This window comes from Paramisgurnus dabryanus, chromosome 9, assembly GCF_030506205.2.
Source record: "Paramisgurnus dabryanus chromosome 9, PD_genome_1.1, whole genome shotgun sequence".
In the NCBI taxonomy this organism is placed as follows: domain Eukaryota; kingdom Metazoa; phylum Chordata; class Actinopteri; order Cypriniformes; family Cobitidae; genus Paramisgurnus; species Paramisgurnus dabryanus.
The window spans coordinates 27,401,646-27,426,868 of NC_133345.1; the positions used below are offsets into that span (position 1 = coordinate 27,401,646).

Genomic DNA, 25,223 nt, shown 5'->3' on the forward strand with positions numbered 1-25,223 from the left:
ACGTGTGAAGTTTAATTTGAAGATAGACTCACTAACGTGACAAAAAAAAAAAAAAAAAAAAACTCGACCGGCCCAAAAGTGAAGCGGCCCACCGGGAATTCTCCCGGTTCTCCCGATTACCCACCCCGGGCCTGAGAGGAGTATACGAATCCAGAGGAAATAAAAACCAAACACACAGCGCTGCAACTGACAGATAACAGCACGCGCACTGGAATGGAAAACCTCAACAAAGCGAGCACGCGAACGTCAACATAGTCAAACAAAATCGTTTAAATGTTCTCTAAATAGATTAATTACGCGTTTTTCCAATAAAACCATCTAAGTTAAGCTACAAGGGTCGAGGAGGTATTTCCGTGATTGTTGTCCTTTAGCTGAATTAATTCATCGCGTGGGAACCTGCCATACATAGACACGCTGACGCAACTGGCATCTATTAACTGTTTGGTTAGATTTTCTCACATACTGTCACGTTCTGTGTTTGCTTTTTGCGCTTTGGGAAGAAGGGGATGCTGCATTAACAGTTGCTCCAGATAAAGATAAAAATAAATTGTTTTTATTGCTCTTTTGTGTATTTTAATCAGCCACAGAACAAGACGCTTTCGGGCAAGTCCCTTTAAAGTTTAGAGTTCTGATCTTTGTAGGGAATGGTGCACAGGTATGATTTATTACATTTTTCACATCGTCCCACGTACGGTTAATCGCGCGACCTTTTTAAATGGGGATGCACCATACTGTAGTGGATTCACACGCGAAAGTGTGCCACCTTGTGGACACCTGTCTGTAGAAATCAGTCCATTCTTGAACGCTTTGATTCTGCTGATAATGAAAATTACGTAACATGTGCATGTGAAGTACTGCATGCTTATATTGGATATTTAGATTAAGGTATGGGCCTTTTAAGCTTTATTGACTGTAAAAAGTACTAAATAGGCTAGCTAATTTGATATAGCCCAACTCTTTGACCACTTATAAAATCATTGATTTTTTTTGCGAAATATTGTTGTTTGTAATGCCACGGACACGTGTGAATAATGTTTGATATTGCTTTTTGGAAACAGAACTTACACGCGTTATGTTTGAAATTACTTTAGATAAACACTAGATGGCAGTCTACTACGGCAATAAGTTACATTCAGAAGGCACGTTAGGAATATTGATTGGTTTAATTAATACTTATTTATTTTTATTAATATTTAAAATATTTAATAACGTGTCAGGTTTAATTAAAAGTAACAATACGTTTCTGATAGCAAAAATATGTTACTGTTACTGGCAAAAACTGTTATGTCCTGAAAGCTTGCTGTCCCAAGAGGTCACTATTGAGTAAAACATAGTCCCTTCAGTAGAAAACAATAAGGATAATAACACTTGAATATTGAAGTGTACTTTTGGCTGGAAAGGTTTGTGATTTTTTTATTTGCCTATGATACAATCATTATGTACAGTACAGTAGTATTCAATCTTCAAACATACCTTTATCTTCTCATGGCATTTCTCGGTTGTGAGGTTGCTTTTTATTGTGTTATTCTTAAAGAAATACCAGCTGCGTTATTCAAAACTTCAAAACTAGTAAGACAAACATAAGCTTTTGTTTTTCCTCTTTATTTTGTATCGAAAACCACTTGACCTTTGAGTTTACAAAAACCATCCATTCAAGACGACTGCTATATTATGCATACTCTTCATTATTAATGAACAGGAATCTCCTTACTCTGAGCTCCATCTGAAAGGGAGAATGGGGAAGAAGGCAGGTGTTCATCCGATCCCTTGCTTTTTGTCCTCAAACATGCCGGCCTGCTAGGTCTTACTGGATTGAAGTAGTTTCATGCATGCTGACTACTAGTTGTATAAAGTCTATCTGTGTTTGGGCCACTAGATCAAAAGTTTGTTTTTATTCAGGACACTCGGTTGGTTAACAGATGTACACTGCTAAATATAAAGGTTCCTAAAAGATTCCTTATATGGTTCCAGAAAAACCTTTTAATGTACAAATAACCTATTATTCTTATAAAAGTTATTAAGTTATATAGGGCAACAAAAATGGTTATAGTGTGGCATTGTGAGGAACATTTTTAGCATCTTTATTAAGAGTGTAATTCTCTCTCTATTGAAGCAGTGACTTTATATAAAAGTTTCTTAACAAAAATTCTAGAAATCTTACTTTAACTGTTTAAAGTCTGTAAATATTTAGATTTTAAAAGGTGTCATAAACTGAAATTGACATCTAATACAACACAACTAATGACACAGAGCCATTATGCAATGACCATGTACAGTAAATTCAAAACCAACAGTAAACTGCAATCGTCCCATCAGCGTATTAGATGCAGTACTGTGTGGCTCCTCCTCCAACTGATGCCTCGACGGCTTCAAACACACTACAGTGCCTGTGCCATAACAACACTACAGCTCCTCTAAAGTTGTGGGCGTATTTTCAGTGAACGCAACAATTTGGGAACTCTTCCATCTCCCGTGTCACTCCAGTAACATCGCGGATAGTACAGTCAAGCAGTGGCACTACTTCACAAACCAACATTCCCCTAGGTTTGAGGCTTATGGACAATATGAAGTGTAGTGATGGCAAAAAGGGGTAAATCCGTGGTGAGGACCCTGGAGGATTTGACGCTGGATTCGGGTTACGGAGGAGCCGCGGACTCCTTCAGGTCATCGAGCTTGTCTCTCTGCTGCTCCGAGGCGCACATCTCGTATGCGCATGGAGGGCACAGCTGGCAACTGACCGACTCCATGCACAGTCGACACAACAGCCTAGACACCGTCAACACCGTCCTGGCCGAAGACGGCGAGACCCTGGAGTGTTCCGGACACTGTGCGAAACTTCCCGAGCTTGAGGATGTGCCCTGGAGCCTCGGGGAGGTGGAGAGCGCGCTCAACAAGGAGGAAGAGTTGAGGTTCGGGACAGTGTCCGCGGATCTGTTGACGCGGCTCTCCGCGCTCGTAAGCCGCGCGCTGGTACGGATCGCCAGGGAAGCGCAGAGGCTGAGTTTGCGCTACGGCAAATGCACCAAATATGAGATTCAAAGTGCCATCAAGATGATCCTGTCGTGGACCATCTCGGTCAACTGCATCGCCGCGGCGCTCAGCGCGCTCTCCATGTACAACATGAGCACCGAGGATAAATTCAGCCGCGGTAAATCGGAGAGATGCGGCTTGGTGTTTTCCGTGGGGAAGTTCTTCAGGTGGATGGTGGACAGCAGGGTCGCGGTGCGCATCCACGAGCACGCGGCCATATACCTGACCGCCTGTATGGAAAGCCTCTTCCGTGAGGTCTTCACTCGGGTGCTGAATAGCTCGGTGGTGGAGAAAGATAACGGGGTCCCCAAATTTACACTGGAGACATTTGAGCAGGCTCTGAGCAATGACTCAGAGCTGTACGGCCTCCTTTTGCCCTATCAGCATCTAATATGTGGGAAAAATGCCAATGGTAAGTTGTCCACCTGGAAAGCAGTTTAACAAAATTAATGTCCATTCAAAAATTTATTGTTTAACTTGTCTATCATTCTGGTCTAGAGGACAAACAGCTTTTTAGTTTTTATAGCTCAGTTTTGTCCTTTGCAGGTTTTAGTTATGTTAATGTGGTGTTTTAAAATGATGAAATTTAAAACACTATACCCAGCTCTTATGTTTACACAATGAAATGCACTTTTAGGCCCATTGCCCAGATACTGGCATCATCTGCGTGTATATATATATTACACAGTCTCATTAACGTTTGGCTCTTTAAGCTCGGAGATGTGAGATAAGTAACATTTTTCAAGGATGTGCTTTGAATCTAAATGTAATGTGTGCACACAAACACATGTTTGGCCGCAAACTGTGTGTAATGTGACTCTAGCCAGTGTTCATTTCAATACCTCAGCAGCTCTATTTTCATAGGTAATTGTTTCACGGTCATTGTAATCTCTTTTAATACATTCAATCAGATGTACAGTTAAAGTACATACTAATGCATCATTCAGAACATTTCCAGGCAGTGTGTTGTAGTTCATTTGCAATGATGGACCCTAAAGCTATTCAATGTATAACCTTCCAATAATGTTTGTGCAACCATGTGGACCTGACATTATTGCAGCACTGAGAAGAGTGATGATATCATTGATTTAATACAGCTGCTTGGCAGAAGGGCTGCTCTACATTACGGTAGTCCATTGATGTTCATTTTACGATGACATATAGACCAGTTCTACTTTCAAAGATATCTATCCAACTAACAATATGGACTTTCTGAAGCATATATTGCATTTATTTCATAAAAGGTATATGACGTGTAAGGAATATACATGCATCTGAGCTCTAAAATCAGACGCGGATGAAAAATGAATGGCATTATGGTATATGGACACCCTGTGGTATCATATTACTGCGGTCCATTCCCCTCTGTTTGAATGCTTCAATTTGGATAGATTAATAGATATTTATGAGGTAATAATAAGCCTCATTTCCATACATTAGGTCATTGTTGCACAGTCCCTTTATGCTCTCTTTTAATGCATTAGTTGTAATGCATCAGTTGCAAAGTTACAGTACATACTAATACATCATGCATTACATGCATTACATGATGCATCTGAGCTCTGAAATCAGATATACAGGACTCTTGAGTTTTAGCATATATTGCACACCATGTGGTATGGACGCATTACCGCAGTCCATTTCCCTCTGTTTGAATGCTTCATTTTGCATAGATTAAGAAGTGTTACAGCTAAACAATTATGAGTGGATCTTCTCCACAGTATAAGGCAAATTTCCTCCTCAAGGGTTCCTCAAGATGGGCTGCCAGATAATAGCCCACCATTTGTTCTTCTCATGAGAGCTGTTTTAACTGCACTTGGTGTACATAAGGCATGCACACATCTGTTTGAAATCGCTTTAGCGCAAGAGTTTGCATGCACGTAAGTGTGCAACTGTTACACAACCTCTCAGTTTCCTTGAATATGCATAACTGCATTAAATGCGTCCATGATGGAATATGCGAGTTTCCTCTAGCGCGCCCTGTTGTAGATGTGGAGGCTGTCGGTTCAGCTGCAGAGGTGGTCTGCTTGGAGTTACCGGGTCTGTTGTGTTCTGTACCAGGCACTGAGGGGTGTGTTTGTATATGTGTGTTGAGAGAGGCAGTGTTAAGATGCCTAAGCATGACACAGATCTAGTCGTACCAGGCTGCCCCAGAACACAGCAGATTCATTAGTGTATGGAGCATTAGGTGTAAGGGATTTCTTTTGGGACGGGTTTGCTTGAGGCATTAATGTTGGAGTCTGAGTTAATTGAAGTGGAGACTTATAGTTTAAACTGATGTTTTATTTGAATTTAACCAAAATCAAATAGTAATATAAGTAATAGTATAATATAAATGTAAATATTTAATTGTTAAACACACAAAATTGTGTTAGATTTCATACAGTTAAACGTCTTGTATTAGAAATAGCTCTTGTTTTCTAAAATGTGCTGTTAGAAATTCACCATTTCAGGCTCTTTTGAAAGCTTTTGGCTATCAGATTCTCATCCCAGAGTCTGCTGAAAGTGGAAATGATAAAATCTCTGTAAAAGTCCTATTCTGCAATGCAGGAATCCACCAAGAGAGACAATATAGATAAAAACAATAGCATGACAGAGATAACTGCCTGGTCTCTATAGGAGCAATTTAGCTCACAGCAAGCTAAAGCCTCATGTGATCGACATGTGCAAACCTGTCACACACAAGCACAATCATATCATTTTTTGTCATCCTGTATGTTCCAGTGTTACACAATGTTGTGTTTCAGAAGGTAATGAAATATGACTAAATCCTTACAACACTATGAGTAATATACAATCATATGTATCAGAATATAGTTATATTTCCTGGAAAGAAAAAGTAATTAGGAAGTTTTATTCACATTTTCTAATTTATTCAAATATAAATAATCCATAAATGCATTAACAAATAAATGTAAATACGGTACAACTAACCTTCATAAGAAAACATGTTAACAAATTAAAGAGATAGTTCACCTAAAAATGAAAATTCTGTCATCATTTACTCATTCTCACGTTGTTACAAACCTGTATAAATGTTTTTGTTCTGATAAACAAGAAGGAAGATATTTTGAGGAATGTTTGTAACCAAACCGTTTTTAAGCCCCATTCACTTCCATTGTATTCTTGTTTCCTACTATAGAAGAGAATGGGGCTTACGAACAGTTTTTGGTTCAAAATATCTTCTGTCGTGTTCATCGAAAAACAAAGAAATGTATACAGGTTTGTAACAACATGAGAGTAAGAAAATGATGACAAATTGTTTTTTGTTCAGTGAACTATCCCTTTATTAGAGTAGTGAAGCAATTCTTTGATTATAGAAAAGTTTTTAAAGGAGATTAATTGAGATCAAGGCCATTGAGGCATTTAAAGGTTAATAGAAGCATTTTCTAGTGGATATGAGAGGAGACAGTCAGCCAGTTCAGTGTTCAGAGGATAGGATGATGTGGGCAGATTGTTTGGTGTGGGTGACTCTTATTGCAGAATTTCGAACATATTGCAATCTAGCAATGATTTCGGCAGAAAGGCCAGAGAGATTTGCAATCCTCAAGATGTTATGAAGGGGCCGCAGTTTCAGTGGTTTTTTATTTGCCCTAGATCAGGACTACTTTATTTTATCCTTTGAGATGAAAAAGTCGATCGTATTGCATACTCTAACTTTAAGAACGAAAACTTTGTAAACTATATTAGACCAAACAGCTTGTGCTGAGTTTCTTATTTTAAATTAAAAGATGATGCTTATGGAGAAGTCACAAACACTCTTAAAAATTAAAATGCTGCTTTAAAGGTTCTTCACACATTGTCAGAAAAAAAGATTTAACTGTACCTCACTGGACTGGTACCCTAAGGTTATGTTTTGTACCACAGGTATACTAAACATTATACAATGGTGTTCCTTTTGGGTACATTACTGATTATGTACCTTTAAATGTACAGTTAAAGGCGGGGTGCATGATCTCTGAAAGCTAATGTAGACATTTGAAATCACCTAAAAAAACACCTCTCAATCCAAACAGAATCTAGACCTTCTTTTGATAGACCCACCCCACACATATGCAACCCAGGCAAAGATGTCGGTTAGTAGACACGCCCCTTACCGCTGATTGGCCACAAGTGTGTTTTGGTAGTCGGCCCGACCCCCTTTTCCAAAGTGTTTTTTCAAAAATCACGCACCCCACCTTTAACTGTTTTGTAACCCTTAAATTGAACTAAATTGTTTCTTGAAGGAATAGTTCACATTAAAATGAAAATTCTGTCATCATTTACTCACCCTGATGTTGTTTTAAACCTGTTTGAATTTCTTTTTTCTGATGAACACAAAAGAAGATATTTTGACAAATGATTGTAAACACACAGCACGTAGTGACCATTGACTTCCATAGTAGGAATAAAAAAATATGATGGAATTAAATAAGTACCGCCAACTGTGTGCTTACCATCATTTATCAAAATATTTTCTTCATCATTTATCACAATACCGCCAAAATATTTTTCCTACTATGGAAGTCAATGGACACAAAATGCTGTGTGTTTACCATCATTTCTCAAAATATCTTCTTTTATGTTCATCTGAAAAAAAAATTCATACAGGTTTAGAACAACATGAGGATGAGTAAATGATTTTTGGGTGAACTATCCCTTTAAGGTATGCTATGCAATAGGTTCTTTGGGTAAAATATCCCAAAAGGTACAACATTTCAATGTGTTATATACCCATAAAGGTACAAAAATGAACCTTTGAGGGTACCACCCCAGAAAGTACCTTTTTTTCTGACAGTGCAGCGATGCCATAGAAAAACAATTTTTGGTACCTCAAAGAACCATTCAGTAAAAGGTTCTTGGAAGAACCATTTCTTTCATACATTTTTGTAATAAAAAAAACCCTCTTTGAAACAGAAAGCAACCATACAGGCAAAAATGGTTTTTGTATGTGTCAAAGAAGGATAATGATCATGAGCTATATTATGACTTTACCAACATTATAAGCAGCGTGCACATGTGACACTTATAAATAAGCTACGTGTCTATTCTTCACAAAGTCACTCTTTTTTATTGTAACACACAGGTGTGTCTATCTGCGAAAATTGATACAGTAAAGTATTAAACATACAGATGATGATCTCGTGCAGGCATGTGATGTAGTACACATGAGAATGAAGCCCAGTCACGCAGATGGCTCTCAGCATGGCCGATGTGTCAGGTCCTGAGAGAAGGGAGCACTCCTCTATTCATCAAAATCTACTGAACTATGAAACATAATGAGCTGAGCATTACACACACTGTTTCTCACTAGATTCACCCACACACATATGCGCGTGCACACATTCCAACACTTGTAAATAAACAGACACACATATGGATGCATGGCAGGAGTAAGGGCACCCACATTTACACAAACACACACACAATGCCAAATGCATAAACGTTAGGCTAAAAAAATTAAAAATTGTCTGGGACATTGAGTGAAAATGTCAAGGTCATATAACCATCCTAAGGTCGTAACAGTAACAATTACAGTAAAAGGCTAAAATTTGTTTTTGGCATATAATCTACCAATGTAATTTTTTTCAAAGAACAAGTAGTAAAGGTTATTAAAATTATTTTCACAATAACTGCTGTTACTCAACCAGCATGCAAGAAGTTTTTTACAGTACAGGGTAGCTGTCTTGACAAGAAAACCATAAAACAAGAAAACTATAGTAAAGTCAAGGTCAGCAATTCTCTTATAAAAAAAACATAATATAATCTATAGCACATGTTCTGGCAGTGTGTTAGAGTATCTACAGACCAACCTATGTAAATCCCCACTGACTTGGTGAAGGTTAACAGCAATGTACACACAATTCCACCACAGGAGACATGACAAAGAAAATCTCCCAAGACTGAAAGAATGAGTAGATCTTTATCAATGAACTGCTTGGACTGTAAAATCACAACTCACCATTACAAGAACAGTCCGGTGAACAAAGACACTACAGATGCAGTAGTGACTGCTATCAGCACGCACAGTACACAATAACGACAAAGATCAGGCTGTTACACACAACACTCTCAAAAGCCAAGGTCAGACAGTATCCTTCAATGGAAATCGATACCACAAATGGTTTCAGATTACCATGTTACTATGTTTGATACACCTAACAGGGTTTTCTTGGAATATTGTAATGGGTATAGTTTCTGTTCTTTACATTAAATATGTTCTAGGTTGAACAATTGCCTTTGGGAGCATCTCCCTACCAACTGGTCTCCTTGCCTGGTTTTAGCTGGTTAATATGGTGTAGCATGCTGGTTTTAGACGCACCAGCTAAAACCAGATTGACCTGGCTGGAAGCTTGGCCAGCTTGGCTAAGCTAGTTGGGTGTTCTTGGCTGGTTTAAAATGATTCTCCCAGCCTGGCAAAGTTGGTCACACTGGTCTTCCTGCCAGGTCAAGCTAGTGGGTCACCTAATTTTAGCTGGTGGGTCAGCAAAAAGAGGGTCCTAAACCCCTCTAAAACCAGTTTGCTACACCACCTTAACCAGCTAAAATCAGACTGGGAGGCTGTTCACAGTCGAAAACACAGATAATTAACAATAATTACAAATTGTCCCTCTGTATGTAAAACTTAAATTGTAAACAGTAATACACGTAGGATGAAAGTATTGGGTGCTTTTGAGCAGCGCATATTAAACAGCTTGTTAAAGCTCTTGTATTAATTGTGAGCGTTGAGTCAAGGTTATGCACTGTAGTATTTTGTAATAAACCCAGAATATTAATTTAATGGAGTGCTACAGCACAAAAACAACAAAAGATTAGTTAACTGTTTTTGAAATTAATATAAAAAGCATGCATTTGTTTGAAGTTTATAGTACAGTAAGTGCAAACGTTATTATGTTCTGTAAATGTTTATAAAATACATCTTAATAAATACTATGAGTATTACACCTGGTGTTCTAATCCGTCTGTTTCATCCACTTTCGACCGCTTCTGTCCTGATGACTTTGAGGTGAGTTGTTAAAAAACAAGCAGGAGAAATTATGGGTTTAAGTTGACGCGCACTAATATTATCTTAAAATAAATCCAAACGGCTCCACGATGATAAACAAAGGCCTTCTGAGGGTAACCGGCGCGGTGTTGTTGTAGAAATATCCAAATTTAAAACTTTATAAACGACAATAACTAGCTTACGGTAATGCCGGCATCTTATGGCGCTTTTCCATTGCATAGTACCCCACGGTTTAGTTTGGGTCGGGTCAGCTCACCTCACTTTGGCGTGGTTAGCTTTTCCATCGAGTTTAGTATCACTTCGTGGTGGGAGGGATTATAGGCGTGTCGTTATATTTACGCTGCCTACTGCTGTGACATCATACAAGTGAGAGCGTTGTTGTACATTTCCCATACATTCATTTATTTCTCAGTCTGCCACAAAATTTAAATTGGCCACCACAAATAGATGTTTGCACATCGCGTTTATAACTACCTCTGTCTCACATGACAGTTTCTGTTCAAACACCCGACCCCGTGGCTTCAGTTGACGGCGCTCCGCTGAGCCTCATTCAAGTTGCATGTAAGCATATATACTGCAAGTCTGAAAAAAACTGTTATGGTGTCCCGGATTCTCAACCTGTGGATGTTTTTCATCGCTAAAAGGGTGTTTATGGAAACTTATAGCAGAACACAGATAACAACATGTTTGCTTGAGACAGCGCAAGCTAGCAGTAAGCTAAAGCTAATATTTACATTATAGCGATGACGCTTCTCTCAGACCAATCAGTGACCTACAGTGTTTTCGCGTCACGTTTGGTATCTGCTCGGGTCGATTGGAACCCCAAACGAGGTGGTACGAAAAAAGTATCGGGTACTACGTACTGCACCCAATGGGAAAGCTCCCAAAAGTAAGCTGACCCGACCCAAACTAAATCAAAACGTGGAGTACTATGCAATGGAAAAGCGCCATTAGACTCCTCTGTATTCAGGAGATAGTATCAGCGTAGTGTACGCACTTTTCTTAGTGACGTATGACAAATGCAAAAGATTAGTTAACTGTTTTTGAAATGAATATAAAAATCATGCATTTGTTTGAAGTTTATAGTACAGTAAGTGCAAACGTTTTTATTTTCTGTAAATGTTTATAAAATACATCTTAATAAATACTATGAGTATTTGACCTGAAGAGATGTACTTAACGGGGCTCTACACTAACTTTTTGCACTAGTGCGCCTAACTTTTTTTCTTAGGTGCACCAGCACAAAAGTTAGGTGCACCCAAATTTTCTTAACTGCAGTGCATTTAACACCAGCAGTTTTACAAGCGCCCATGGTGGTTAAATGTACAGAATGTATTTTATAATTTTCATGCTGTGATTCTTTTTTCCCTTATAGCCTTTTGCTTTTATGTTTGTTCTAAAATCTATTTCCTAAAAATACTTTTATTACATTGCTTTGTTCCCATCTTTAATTTTAGTTTTAATGTTGTGTGCAGGATTTGCCATCAATGGAAACACAAATAATGATGGCTAATGATGATTTTCTACAAGACAATGCAGTGATTATGAGGTGGTGTTATTTCTTAGGTTAATTGCTCTCTCTCTTGTGCGCACAGAGTCTGACTCTTTCGCGCATTTTGTCACTCTCTCTCTCTCTCTCTTGCGCGCGAACAGACATGGACTCTTTCATTCATTTTGTCTCTTTCACGCGCACAGACTCTGTCTCTTTCGTGCATTCTGGCTCTCTCGCAGCATTCGCTGCACATTTGTCCACAAACGCGATTCATAGTTAGGGCCGTTTCACACGGTATGCGGCAAGCGGCGGAATCGCCGATTGGCTACAGCTTTCTCGTGTATAGTGGACGCGTTTTGTGCAACATTTAGTGCAAATATGTTTATCTTCATTGGCGCCTGTCGTGAAGAGCCTTGTCATTAAAAGGGACAGTTTTTTGGGGTACACAGACATCTTAGACTCCTCTGTATTCAGGAGATAGTATCAACATAGTGTACGCACTTTTCTTAGTGACGTATGACAAATACGAAGGGCGGGGGCACAGAGCAGCAGCACAGAACCCTCCATAAACTGTGTAAGCTCTCATCTTGAATGCAGACGCGACCAAGATGGCGGCGTTACCGGAAGCTAGTTATTTTCGTTTATAAAGTTTTAAATTTGGATATTTCTACAACACCACCACACGGATTACCCTCAGAAGACCTTCGTTTATCATCCTGGAGCCGTTTGAATTTATTCTGTGAAGGATGGATGCACATTTTTTTGGACTTGAAGGAGTGGACCCCGTAACTTTACATTTGATTAACTGAAAGATCTAAAACATTTTCTAAAATAACTGAAAATGTGTTTGTCTTAAAAAAATTGACATATGCATCTCGGACAGCTTTGGGGTTGAGTAAATCATGGGTTTAACATCATTTTTGGCCGAACTATCCCTTTAAAAGAGTTTAGACCTCGTAAACGCCTGTATTTAGCCACGCCATCTTAATACCAGGTATAGGGCATCAGTGACATCAAACAGCAGAGCACATTCAGGTCAGACAATATTGCAGTGGGCACTATAGTGGTGCATTCAATCTTGTGCTGTTAATGCAATGCTCTACCAGTTGAACTACAGGTACACTTTACTTCTCTACTCTACTTATCGAAGACAGAATAACTGCTCACATCCTGGAGAGATCTGTTCTCTGTGAGTGAAAAGAAAGGTGATTTTGTGAGAGAGAGAGAGAGAGAGAGAGAGACACACACACACACACAAAGAGAGAGGAAGAATAAAGTAAAGGTAGTACAGATTGCCTTGCCTCACAAAGGGCACAAAGGGCATTGAAGGAATTTCGTTTTTTTAGGGGGTGAAAGGAAAAAATATGGCTTTTAAGTGTATGTGGATTTCGTTTATAAACGATTTAGTGTGGGAATCTGTCACATGCACGTGATAAAGTTTATAAATGTGCATACCGAATCAAAACAGCAGAAACCATATACCATAGTAAGATGTAGAGTTCTTTTACTCCTGACTTGGAAAAGCAAAAATCAGTCGTCTGGTTTGACCGATGGTCACAGCTTTATCCTGTGCAGCTGGCATATGGTTTATATTATTTCAAGGTGTGTGTGCATGTATTTTCGCTTGTTTAATGACATCTTTATTGCAAACACATGCTCTGTGAATAAGTCTTATTTCATGTAAAAAGTAGACCAGCTTTAAAGAAAGCGGCTTAAGTGAACACGATAAGGCCTGTAGCATCTACGGTGACTTTCTAGAGAGAACTGACACAGATGCCTTTAATAAATGGAAAGATTTACTCAAGGAAATTACATTTAAAAAGAGCCTACTTCTTTTCTTTGCCCGGTGACATAAGAAATCAGTGTGCAATCACTAAAGTTGGCTTGTGCTTGATTCTGTTTTTCATTAATGTGGCTACTAACTACAGTACTACTTGCTTACTTTAATGGCATTAAGCATAAGTAGAGACGCTTTTTGAAGTTGTTATTAAAGTCCCCTTGTAGTCAATAATTTCATCACTTTAAACTAATCTTTGAGCATCATAATAGTACATAAATAAGTTATTTTGTGACAGTAATTTTTCTTTATGCTTTAAAAACAGCTTAAATGTAACTCTAGTCTACACACTTGCCTCATTTAGTATATGCAGATCTATGAATATGCAAACTAGTCTCCACCTCTACCCAATTAGACAGCATGGACAATAGATATGCATATGTGAATTTGTCACCACCACCACTCTTTCGTTTCTGTTTTCACACAATTTACTTATCTCTATACCGCTGTTTTTACTGTCCTAAAACTCGTCTGATGTCTTCCTTGTCCTATGAAGTTCCTCCTTCAGAATTACGTAACGAGTTTTGATTGTGTAGTTTGTTTAGTGTGTTGTGATTCGACAGCAGCTTAGTTTAGCCAGACCTGTTTGAGCTTAGCTGGCGACTGACGTATTCCTGTGGGTGGAGTTTAGTCAAAAACTCTTTTATTGACGTCATTTAATCAGGAAGTAGAGGGCTGTAGTCCAAACCAGCCATTCGCTGTAGGCTTTGGAAGGGGACTTCTGTTAAAAAATATATATCGCCTGCAGTGAACTTTGAGCTTTATCATTTCGCAGGTATTATTTATGCTCTAACAGCAAACATTTCACACTAACTAAAGTTTGAAAAATGGGATCACGAAGAACATGACCTTTAAGGTCTAAACACCAGAGGTGCTATACTGTTTCTTCATATTATTATTCTCATATTGTTTGTGGCAGGGCATACACCATATGGAATAAAGTTGAATACTTTCACACAAGTTTTGGGCACTAGAATGCCAATAACTAAATTTGGGGCTACTTAATGTCACCAAAAGATGAATGTTGCAGTTTTATTTTTGCTTATAACTTGAATTCAGTGGCATAAAAACTATAGTTTTGCAGAAAACAATAAAAAACACTTTCTAGAGTTGGGTCACATGAATATTAAAGCAAAGTCAAAGGTCAGCCACATTGTTTGTTGGCCATTTTGTATTTTTCGCTGCCCTACCAGTGCTTTAGCATATTGAAGTGAAAGTTGGTATGTATCATTGGTATTATAGCCTCAGGTTTCCTGAGCAGTGCAGTGTTTGTCTGTGTGTATATATGTATGTATATATGGTGGTTCTGTTCTTGCATGTGATTCAGCTTTGTTTTTATCTGCTTAAGAGTCTAAAGATTAGCCATGGGGTGAGTTTTGTGACTGACTCATTAGAATATTCATATTTTGTGCCCCAGTGGTGGACTCCTGCCTGGCCTGTGTCTCTGATGAAGCTGATGGATGACAGAGGGTTGAGCTTTATGCAAACAGAGAATCCATTAATGACTAAAATACTGCAGCTCCATGTCTGTAATGTCAAACACATCTGGATCACAGAATTATTTAATTGTGAAATGTTTGAATGTGACCGATTGTAGAGGGTTCATCAGGGCTATTGTGACCTTTTCAGTATGACAGACAATCTCTGTTTGTTTTTCATGCATTGTAAAACAGATACGTGCATTGTATCTAAAATACAGTGGTGTGCGAATTATTTTGAATCTACATTGAAACACTTTAGACCAAGCAACGTTTGTCTTGAATAGCCTTTGTAGAGTTGATATTCTTCACATTAAACAATGATGTTGATTTGGTAAGGGTTTGTTGGTGAATAGATGGAATAGATTTGCTAGATGATTGCTCTTTTTAAATAGCACCAATGGTCTGATTCACAATTTGACATTTTCTTTGGTGTGTACAAAGGTACATACCACAAAGTAGACAATGACGCAAATTATCGTCTCCAACGTAAATCTATTGGCCTTAATACCTCTGACGTCAGCCGGAAATGTGACGCTCCTTACCGTATTTGGAAGATTACTCCCATTGCAATACTGACAGGAGTTAATATAGTCTTTATTACCTTATCAATAAGATGCAAATCTGATCCAGAAAATGCAGATAACCAAGCTGATCAATCAACTTTACAAGCGCCAGCTTCCAGCACGAATAAAAAAACGCTAGCTGCTGGCTTATTTTAAAAACGCAGAGCTTCCATTGGAAACAATTGAAAATATGCGCCGGCCATGGGTGCTTTGGTGTGCACACCCCCTTATAGAAGTGCAAAAGTCCTGCAGTGTATTCCATGCTTTACACACCAAGGGATGTGTAAATTCGTGAATCGGATAATTGGTGCATCAAGTTCATATTGAAAATATTGACTTCATGAAATGTTGACTTTTGATAGCAGACTTGACAAATCTGAGCTCAGATTGTTGAAATCTCTTTTAAAAACTCTTGACTTTAGATTTAGGAGTCCTTTTCTCAGATGAAATATCTAAGATGCAGGAGACTTATGCAAAATTTTCATTTGCTATCATACAGTTAAAAGTTTCTATTTAATCTCATTGATGTCAAGGAATAGTAACTGAGATATTAGAGATCTCATCTGTGATTTTTCTTATGAGTTGACTGAGAAATAAATAAATGAAGTTCTTAAATTATGGTAATTTTATGTTGTATACTAAATATATAAGGAAGTCATTTTCAGATGTGACAGATGTTTCAGAGAATTGTACTGTTAGGTGACTGATGTAATTTGGGGAAAGTGATTCACACGTTATAAACATTAATCATATGCGTATCATGACCATCATTCCCAAAGTCTAATGGTCTTGTACCAGCTGTTTGAAAAGAAATCCCACATATGACTGATGATTTTCATTTCCTCAGTTATGTAACAGCTTCCATAGGCTTTTGTTGTCTCACTCTGAATTTACTTTACAAAGCTGCCTCGGAGGAAGACTCTAACAAGGGAGCATGCAAATACATTACTGCAAGCCCAGGCATGCAAGCTAATATTGCAATTCTAAGCATGCTGTTTAATATGCATCAACAGAGGTGTACAAACTCGTAAAGTCAGCATTGATGTGAAAAAACTCACTTGTTGTTTTAAAGGTTTATGGCATGATCTGGCATGATATTTTTAAAGACACTGGGGTAAGTAAATTCATTTTTGGGTAAACTGTATTGTTACTGTTAACATTGTTGATAAAAAAAACCCTGCAGAATAGATCGCATTGTCCATTAAAGCTAACTTACTGCACATATAATAAGATAAGCCCCATCAACCCCTTGCCCTGAAGTGGATATATCTGCAGAAAGCTGTCAGAAAGATACTTAAGTTACTCCGTCAATCCATCTTAAGCTATAAAACCATAAACAAGTTTTCAGCTCAAGTGTAAACAAAAACGATCCTGTCATTTTGCATTTATCTTCTATACGGCATGCTTACAACTATGGTTTTTGTGCCTTTCCCTTAGGAAGTAGTTTATAAAAAGAAGTAATCTTCCTGTGAATGTCTGCCTGACCAACCAAAAGCTTTGTGGTGAACTGTCAGAGTTCCTCGCCTGCACAAATGAGTAAAAACGTTTCCATCCAATTTAGCCCATTCACTGTTCGAGCTGAGGCCGAAAGTAGGCCAGCCAATGGCTGAACTTTTTTTCAAAGGGAATGATGAGTTAGAGCTGGCAGTTCCTGGATAGTTACATAGTCAAATCCAAAACATCTCCACAGAATATTCACTGACCATAACTTCACATGCACCAGACCACATTCTTTAATGGGACTGTCAAAAAGAGAGTGGCCATCTGGAAAGCAAAGTATTGGATAGAGCATGATCTCTTTCCTTTCTCCACGTCACTTTAAGACTCACTACTCTACCAAGCTGTGTTTGTATTAAAAGGGTCATTTCATGGGGGTCAAAATTGTCTTTTGAAGTACAGTGGTTTGATGGATTAAGCATACTGTAACGTTAATTTGCGAACAAAGTAAAAGTTACTTTAAATTCTTAAAGGGCTAGCAGGATAAAACTGCTCATTTAATTCTAAACCCTAGAGAGAGGTGGAAAATGGGTCGTGAAAAACAAAATTATTATGATTTTATGTTATTTTTCTTATTATTATGTTGGTAACCTTTACAATAAAGTATTTGTTAACATTAGTTTTAACGCATTAGCCAACATAAACTTACAATGAGCAATATTGTTTTTCAGCATTCATTAATCCTTGTTAAATTAATGTAGGTCAGTGGTTCACAAACTGGGGTCCGGGGCCCCCAGGGGGGCCGCGAGATGGTGCCAGGAGGGCCCCAGTTTTATGACATTTTATAAAATACATTAATTTATCATGAATTCTGTGTAATTAAACCTTAAAAAATAAGGCTACTAACCAACAGCACTACTTTGTATAATTTAATATGTTTTGATTAATTAAAATGTTACCTTTTAGAACAAATTTGTCGTAAATTTTCTTTGGGGGGGCCGCGAAGGAATGCACCGAACACAAGGGGGCCACACACTGAAAAAGTTTGAGAACCACTGATGTAGGTTAATGCCAATACAATTGTTCATGTTAGTTCATTGTGCCTTAACTAATGTTAAAGTCACAATAAAACAGAAATAGCGATTGTCTTATTTTCCCCGTCATGAGATATATCCGAGTAAAACGGCTTTTGAAATGGGAAACAAAGGTAGGATGGGACTTGAATTTGTCCTTAGAAAATTGATTGGATTGTTGGAAGTTGGGTCATGTTTTTATTTGCTAAAACATGAACATATCACTGCTATGTTTTCCCAGGCCCCACCCTCTTACCATTCCCCATGACCTCATGTAAAAACAATACTTCAATAAAAAGAATGTGATTAAGGTCATAATAGCAGCAAGTATTAACCTATTAAAGGCGTATGCCATGTTAACACTTTAATTGCATCTGTACCACACTAACAGAAGTGCGCATGTGTTTTTGTGACGCATTTATAGATTTAAACTTGACATTATGAAGTTTTCCCTAAACTCTGTCAACACGATTCCCTGTCAGCAGTCTGCCTCCATTCAGAAACAGCTTAAAAAATGCGACAATAGCATATAGAAAAAACGTCTCATGACTGCTCATGCGAGGGGCGCAAATTTAAAATATGTGTTCGGAGTGTCATGTGTGTTGCTTGTTTTTTCAAAATATGTGTTTGTTGCGTCATGTAAACCGTGTGCATCACTTGTTTTGTCAAAATAAGTTACTGCTGCACATGCATCAAAACTGTTTATGATTAAAGAGATGCTCACTTTCACAAAATACGCGCAAGACACTCCCTTAACAGTAAACTCTGACTACGCATGAGATTATGAGAGTATCTGGCAAACGCGAGCGTCTCTTTTATCATAAACCATTTAGACGTGTCTGCAGCAGGCACTTATTTTGACAAGACACGTGATGCACATATGATCACTCAATGCGCAGAACACATATTTTAAAATTACGAACCACACACATGACGGGCTAAATACATATTGTGACGAACCTCGCATTGAGCGCTCTTGAAAAAAAGAAGTCACCGACCAGCACTGACCGTTAGAGGCACTGTCATAATATTTCATATAATAGTTTTCATCATGGGACCAAATAACAAAATACGTCCATAAGAACATGTTTGTCATTTAATGTAAGTAAATTAAAACAGTAGCAAGTATATGCAAGGTCATCATTTCTGCTTTGCATTTGGCTATATGTCAATAATAAGCACAATCATTAGCCAAATAATCAGAAAATAAAAACTGCATGTAAACAGGAGTGAAGAGTTTACCTTCAGTCATGTAAACATCTTATTGTGATTAAGTCCTTAATCTGATTATAGGAAATAATCGCAATATTGGTGTACATGTAAACATTGTTTCGAAGGAGGGGAGGAGATAAGCAGTTTTGTTTATAATTTTTTTTTAAATAATGAAAGTCACAGATAAGTCATTTGTAAAAAAAAACAATATTCCCAAAAAATGATGCGACCTTAACAGTTACAACTTTTAATTATGATTTTTTTTCTTCAATATTTTACTATGTTCTTACCTCAACTTAGACGAAAAAATACATACGTATCTTTTTTCAATGTGTGCACTTAGGCCCAATCCCATTTTTCTGTCTTACCCCTTACCCCTACCCCGTTTTATTTTGTGCCACCATACTTACTCGTGTAACTACTCATGTAAAAAATTTTAAAAAGGGAAAACATGGAAGTGTTTGGTGGCTTTTAAATTCATCCCTGTTTGGATCCTAAGGAATGAATGGGGCTAGGCTAAATGCTAACACATTCACGCAGTGCTGTACAAAGATTAAAGCCAAAAGTATACTAGGGCCGTCCGCATGACGTCATCAGGAAGGTCCGCAGCCGGCCGCGCGGATCGTCCGCGTGCAGCCCAAAATTTGAGACCGCGCGGACAGTGCGCGTACAGTCCGCGTACAACAGTGCATGCACGTGAAAATATTTAGACAGGACATCCACTATAAACAATTATACAAAGGAAATAGACAGCATTTGCATACACACACTATCATTTTTCTTCTTTACTTTTACTTCTTCCAAGAACAGAAACCTGTGGAGCCTGTTTGTTACCATAATGTTTGATTCCTGTTGTCCTTGTTGTTTGTACTAAACTGTGTTTGCAATGGTGGATCAGTTACTTTTCTTTACCTAACCTAATGTTTTAATGTACTGTAAATGTCGCCAAATCAGTGCTGCCCTGACGGCCTGTTAGACTAATAATTTGAATAAGAAATCATTTGTATTGCGTAACGTGTCGAACGCGGCCATCCGCGTCTAGCCGCAGGGAGTATACTTGGAAAGCTGCGTGGACGCGTGCGCGTGTGAGCCGGACGCGGAAAAAAGTATACAGCGGCCTTAAGTGCATGCATTGAAAAAAGAGAGGTATGTATTTTTTCGTCTAAGTTGAGGTAAGAACATAAAATATTGAAAAAAGGTGGTGTTTTTCTTTAACATGAACTAAGTTCAATAAATGCTGTGAATTAATCTTCAATTTACGTAAGCCAATACATGAACTACTGTTAACACATACAACCTTTTGTAAAGTGTTACCTGTATGTTTTTTGTGCAATGATTAAGTGGGCCTCAGGACAGCAGTTAAACAATCTATGCATGATAGAACGTTTTAAGACATAAGTAGACATTTTCGTTAAAAATGAACTTTTTTCTTCAGTTTTGTAGAAAACACACACACAGAAAAGTTCAAGACTTTTAAAGTTACCAGTGAGAAAAATAAAGAAAATTAAAGCGAGCTGCTTTTGGTTAATTGTAGATGGTTGAAATCGGTGACTCAGAGACTCTCCTCCCACACTAACAGGCGTTCTAGGGAGGTGACAAATGTGTGATTTCTGTTTTTTAATGTTTCTTCAGGGAAGTTTGCCATTGTTACAATCCATGACAAAAACATGATGCCTTGGTTGCACAAGATCCATCACGAAAGAAAGAAGTTGTTCATGTCTTTTGTTTCCTTATTATACACTGTTTACTTTCAGGATATCATAAGAACTGTACCGTAGTTTAAGATTTGACTCATCCAGAAATCACCTTATGTCGATCAGATGTTTGACTAAATAAGGAACTTTTAAAACTTCCATTTAAAGATAAAAAGAGGAAGTTTCTCGAATACAGTAGGGGGAAAATTTCTAATAAATTTCTGTCTATGGGTTAGAAGATACAGTATCAGTAATAAATCTGATGTATGACATTCTGTGAAAGTACCTTTTAAATACCATGGTAGAGTACATCAGTATGGGATTTGTTTACAGCCAACCATCATCATCGAAGTATCATGGTATTATTATAATACTGTATGATCATTTTCAGTTAGGCAGAGTTTGGAGCTGATGACAGAACCGGTTAATATTGAACAGGGTTTTTAGCTGACATGGTGAGAATTGTTGAGGTGATTTATGTCACTTTAAATTTGGCCCAAATTGATGATAATTAGAAAAAAAATCTATATTCCAGTAATTGAACATTCAGACTTGACCTCTTCCGGCTGAAGCAGAACACTATAATCATTTTAAATTTATATCCCATTATTTAAACAGCAATACCATTAGTTTTGCAGTCGGCCAATTAGCAATGGATTTGTTCGATTGTGAACTTAGCCAAGGTCAGTTCTGATGAATATGAAGTAATGCAGTACAATGCGACAAGAACTCACCTAAATCACTTACAAATTATATATTGCATCCACATTACTTACAGTAAAGAAGTAGGTTCCGTTCTTTCTGTGTTTTTGAAGCTTTGATTGTGTTTACAGTGCGCAATATAACATGTGTTCATGTGTAAAGAAAAACGCAGTATTTTTCACACAATTTTACTTATCTGTATACCGCGGTATTCACTGTCCTCAAAACGGGCTGATGTCTTTCTTGTCTATGAAGTCCCTCCTTCAGAAATACGTATCGAGTTCTGATTGTGTATGTTTAGTGTGTTGTGTTTCGATAGCAGCTTAGCTTGCCGTTAGCTTAGCTGGCGACTGGCGTATTCCTGTGGGCGGAGTTTAGTCAAAAACTTTTCTAGTGACATCATTAAAGCAGGAAGTAGAGGGCTGTAGTCCAAACCGGACGTTCGCTGTAGACTTTGAAAGGGGAATTCTGTAGTTAAAGAAAATATATCGCCTGGCAATGAACGTTGAGCTTTATCAGGTTTTATTTATGCTATTATAGCAACACTACACACTAACTAGGGTTTAAAAAATGGGATCAGAAAGAAGGTGACCTTTAATGTCTCTTGGTATAGTTTAAATGCAACAATTTGACTTATTTTCTTGTTTTTTCCTCATTCTTCCCTTTTTCGGAACATTCGTGTTTCTCCTTTGAGAATTTCGATAGATGTTTACACATAAAAAATAGCTCAATGCGCTAAAGGGTCCCATGTCAAAAGACATCAGTGAACAATAAACCACGGCCCCTGCCAATCCCTCTGGCTTTTGTTCAGGACTCATGCAACCATCCCATCTGTCCTGAGATGCTCCCTCTGAAACGCTCCTGCCTGGCTCCCTTTTATATGAATCTTACTGCCAAGCACAGCATTTCCCTACGGTAGAGTTGCAATGTAGATTGGAAAAATGTGTTGTGTGTATGCTAATGATGAACCATGCAAAGGCCTTTGTGAGGTTTCATCTCCATCTCTGCAGTTGAATGACTTCAGGTATATGCCTATAGATTGGAACTTTGCCACATGTACTTGATTTGGGATAAAGTGTGTGTGTGAAGGGGATTCAGTGATAATAGTTTCATCATGACAATGCAAGATTTATATTCATGTAGAAGAATCTTGTGCGAGAGGCAGTGATGCTTGTCAACGAGCAGCCTTGGTTCGATTTTTATATGTTGCATTTGAGATAGTGGTATTATTGTTGCCTTCGGATAAGTTACGCAGAAGATCAAGTTTTTGAAATATGTTGTGCATGCATGAGCTGTTATGTCACTATTTGGCATGTTTTTGCATTATTCTGTAACACAATACAGTTACTTGATGGTTAAAGAAGATACAAACAACCTACAAAAGAAACGAGAGTCTTTGAAATCATATGTAAGGGCAGCCAGTGTACACTTTTTCCCAAATTGTTGCTTGTCAGATTGTATGATATGTCTCTAGTGAAATCTTGGGTAAAAGCCAAAGCAGACTCTGTGACATTAACTGTCTTGTATCTCAGACTGTGTGATATACATCTTAACTAAACAAGGCTTTGGTTTTGATTGACAGCATAGATCGAGCTGTCTGGCCTGTTTTGACACACAAATTGAAAATGTACTGCACAAACTCAAGCAAGCCTTTGCACTAATCTTGGCAATGTTTTTTCCTGAAATATATAAAAAACAGAAGTGCAGTGTAGTGTGTCTGGGTGAAAGACTACATGTAAATTTGATTAAATGTTCAAAATGTATAGGAATCTCTGACACTTTTAGTTCATCCCTCTTTATCTTTATTGCTTCTATTGCTCTACATTTGGCAAAATGAATTTCTACTGCTGTGACTGACAATAAACAGGGCCGCTATTTTTTGCCCTGGGTTAACATCCGCCATGCTTAGATTGATCCTTGTTTGTTTGACCACATACTGCTGGCTCTAAAAATAAAGCACCAGCCGGCAGCTCCTCCCCTGCTCAGCTCAGTGTGTGTGATATAGGATTTCTCTGTAATATCATCAGGTATGCTCCTTTTGACAATTTAATACAACCATTAAATTAAAAACTAAAAGTGAGCAATTGTGTCTGTTGGTCCGACAGTACAGAATGTGTCAGACAGGGTTATCTCCATAATTTGGTAAGAAACATTGACGTCTTGCTCGATTGGTTCATTTGCTTCATTTCTTTGTCGTTTGGTAGTCTAATGTTAGTCATTCATCGCCGGTGGCAGAACTTTAGCGACATTTAAACTTCATTTGGGGAGAATGAAAGGCTATTAAGAAAGTCTTCATTCGATTGTAATCAGTGTTTGGAATAACGCCGTTTAAAAGAACGGCGTTACGTAACGACGTTCATTTTTCAGTAACGGGCTAATCTAATTAATTACTTTTCCCGCCGTTACAACGCCGTTAACGTTACCGGACGTTAAATGCGGTGCGTTACTATGCACTGACTTAACCTGTGTGATCCAAACGCAACTAGTGATGTTAGGTTCTTGAACGAATCGTTCTTTTGAGCCGGTTCTCAGGAAGTAACCGGTCGAGCCGGTTCGCAAATCGAACTGAATCGAACTTTAGTTTTGGGCACAGGTTCCGGGTTGATGACGCAGGACGCACAGCCGAAATAGCACGCCGGACTCTTAGAACCGAACGAAGTTTGTCGATGATTGCCGAGGCGAGGATTGCCGACGATTCTCATGAATGAGTTGCTGACACTGCGTGTGAATCACCAAGGATTTGAACGAGCCTGATTCGCGAAGTTTTTTGTTTTATTAGTTTCTTGATATGCTTGTTTTATTGGTTTTGATACGATTTATTTTGCATGCAAATCATATTGTAGTTGTTTAAGGAAGACCAATGAGTTTAACACACAAGTTTATTTATTATTTATACTTACACACATCCGCAATAGTGCATCAGTGTCTTTTAGGAATCTTATTCAAGTTGTAGGCTTGTCAAAACTGGTCAGTTATATCTGGCATTTAATATTTATTTATTATTTATGATCCGCGATTTAAACTGTGACCACTACTAACTTGTGAATGCAAGGCAATAAATCACCTATGCCTTCACAAAAACAACTGTTTATTTAAATGTTTTAATGTGTTGACACAAACGACTTTATTTGAATGTTTCATTGATACAATAAATGCGTATAGTAATGTCATTTCTTGATGACGTCAGGAACCGGTGAATCGGCTTTTTGAACCGGTTCAATGAGCCGAACTGTCCGAAAAGAGCCGGTTCGCGAAAATGAATCGGACTTTGCATCACTAAACGCAACCCTGGCTCACAGCTAGTGAGGAGGTAGGTTAATAACGAGATAAGCGATTATGATTGGCTAAGGCAGAGTAATGTGTTTCATGGTAGCCAATCAGAGCCAGTGTTGTTATACACATGCCAGCGCACGCGCCTGCGGCGACACACACACACACAGGGCGAATTCCAATCGAAAGTGATGATCACTATCGAAAGTGATGATCACTATGCCCTATTCCCTTCGAAGATCAAATCTCTTGATGTATAAACTCAGAGGCGGCCTTAGCTATGTTTCAACCGTTTCAATTGAAACGGGCCCCGCCCTCCAAGGAGGGCCCCAGCCTGGCGCAAGAATGTTTGAACGGGGGGCTATGATTCCAGCACGGGGGAGCTCGGCTGTTTACACTTGGCATTAACATGCGTTTAATTAAACACAAGTTTTACGTCTTTTTTTT

The 25,223-nt window shown here is 38.2% G+C and overlaps 1 protein-coding gene across 3 annotated transcripts in view; it reads left to right on the plus strand.

Annotated features, from left to right (window-relative positions):
* The first annotated feature begins 1,942 nt into the window (after window positions 1-1,942).
* Window positions 1,943-25,223, plus strand: part of btbd11b (BTB (POZ) domain containing 11b) — an 84,948-nt gene continuing 61,667 nt past the window's right edge. For 2 of the 3 annotated variants that reach the window (XM_065283429.2, XM_065283430.2), the window contains exon 1: window positions 1,949-3,442. In XM_065283429.2, coding sequence (XP_065139501.1) covers window positions 2,578-3,442 — 865 coding nt within the window. In that variant the 5' untranslated portion in view covers window positions 1,949-2,577. Of the gene's footprint in view, window positions 3,443-25,223 lie in introns of all 3 variants that reach the window. The other variant, XM_065283431.2, reaches the window with a different exon arrangement.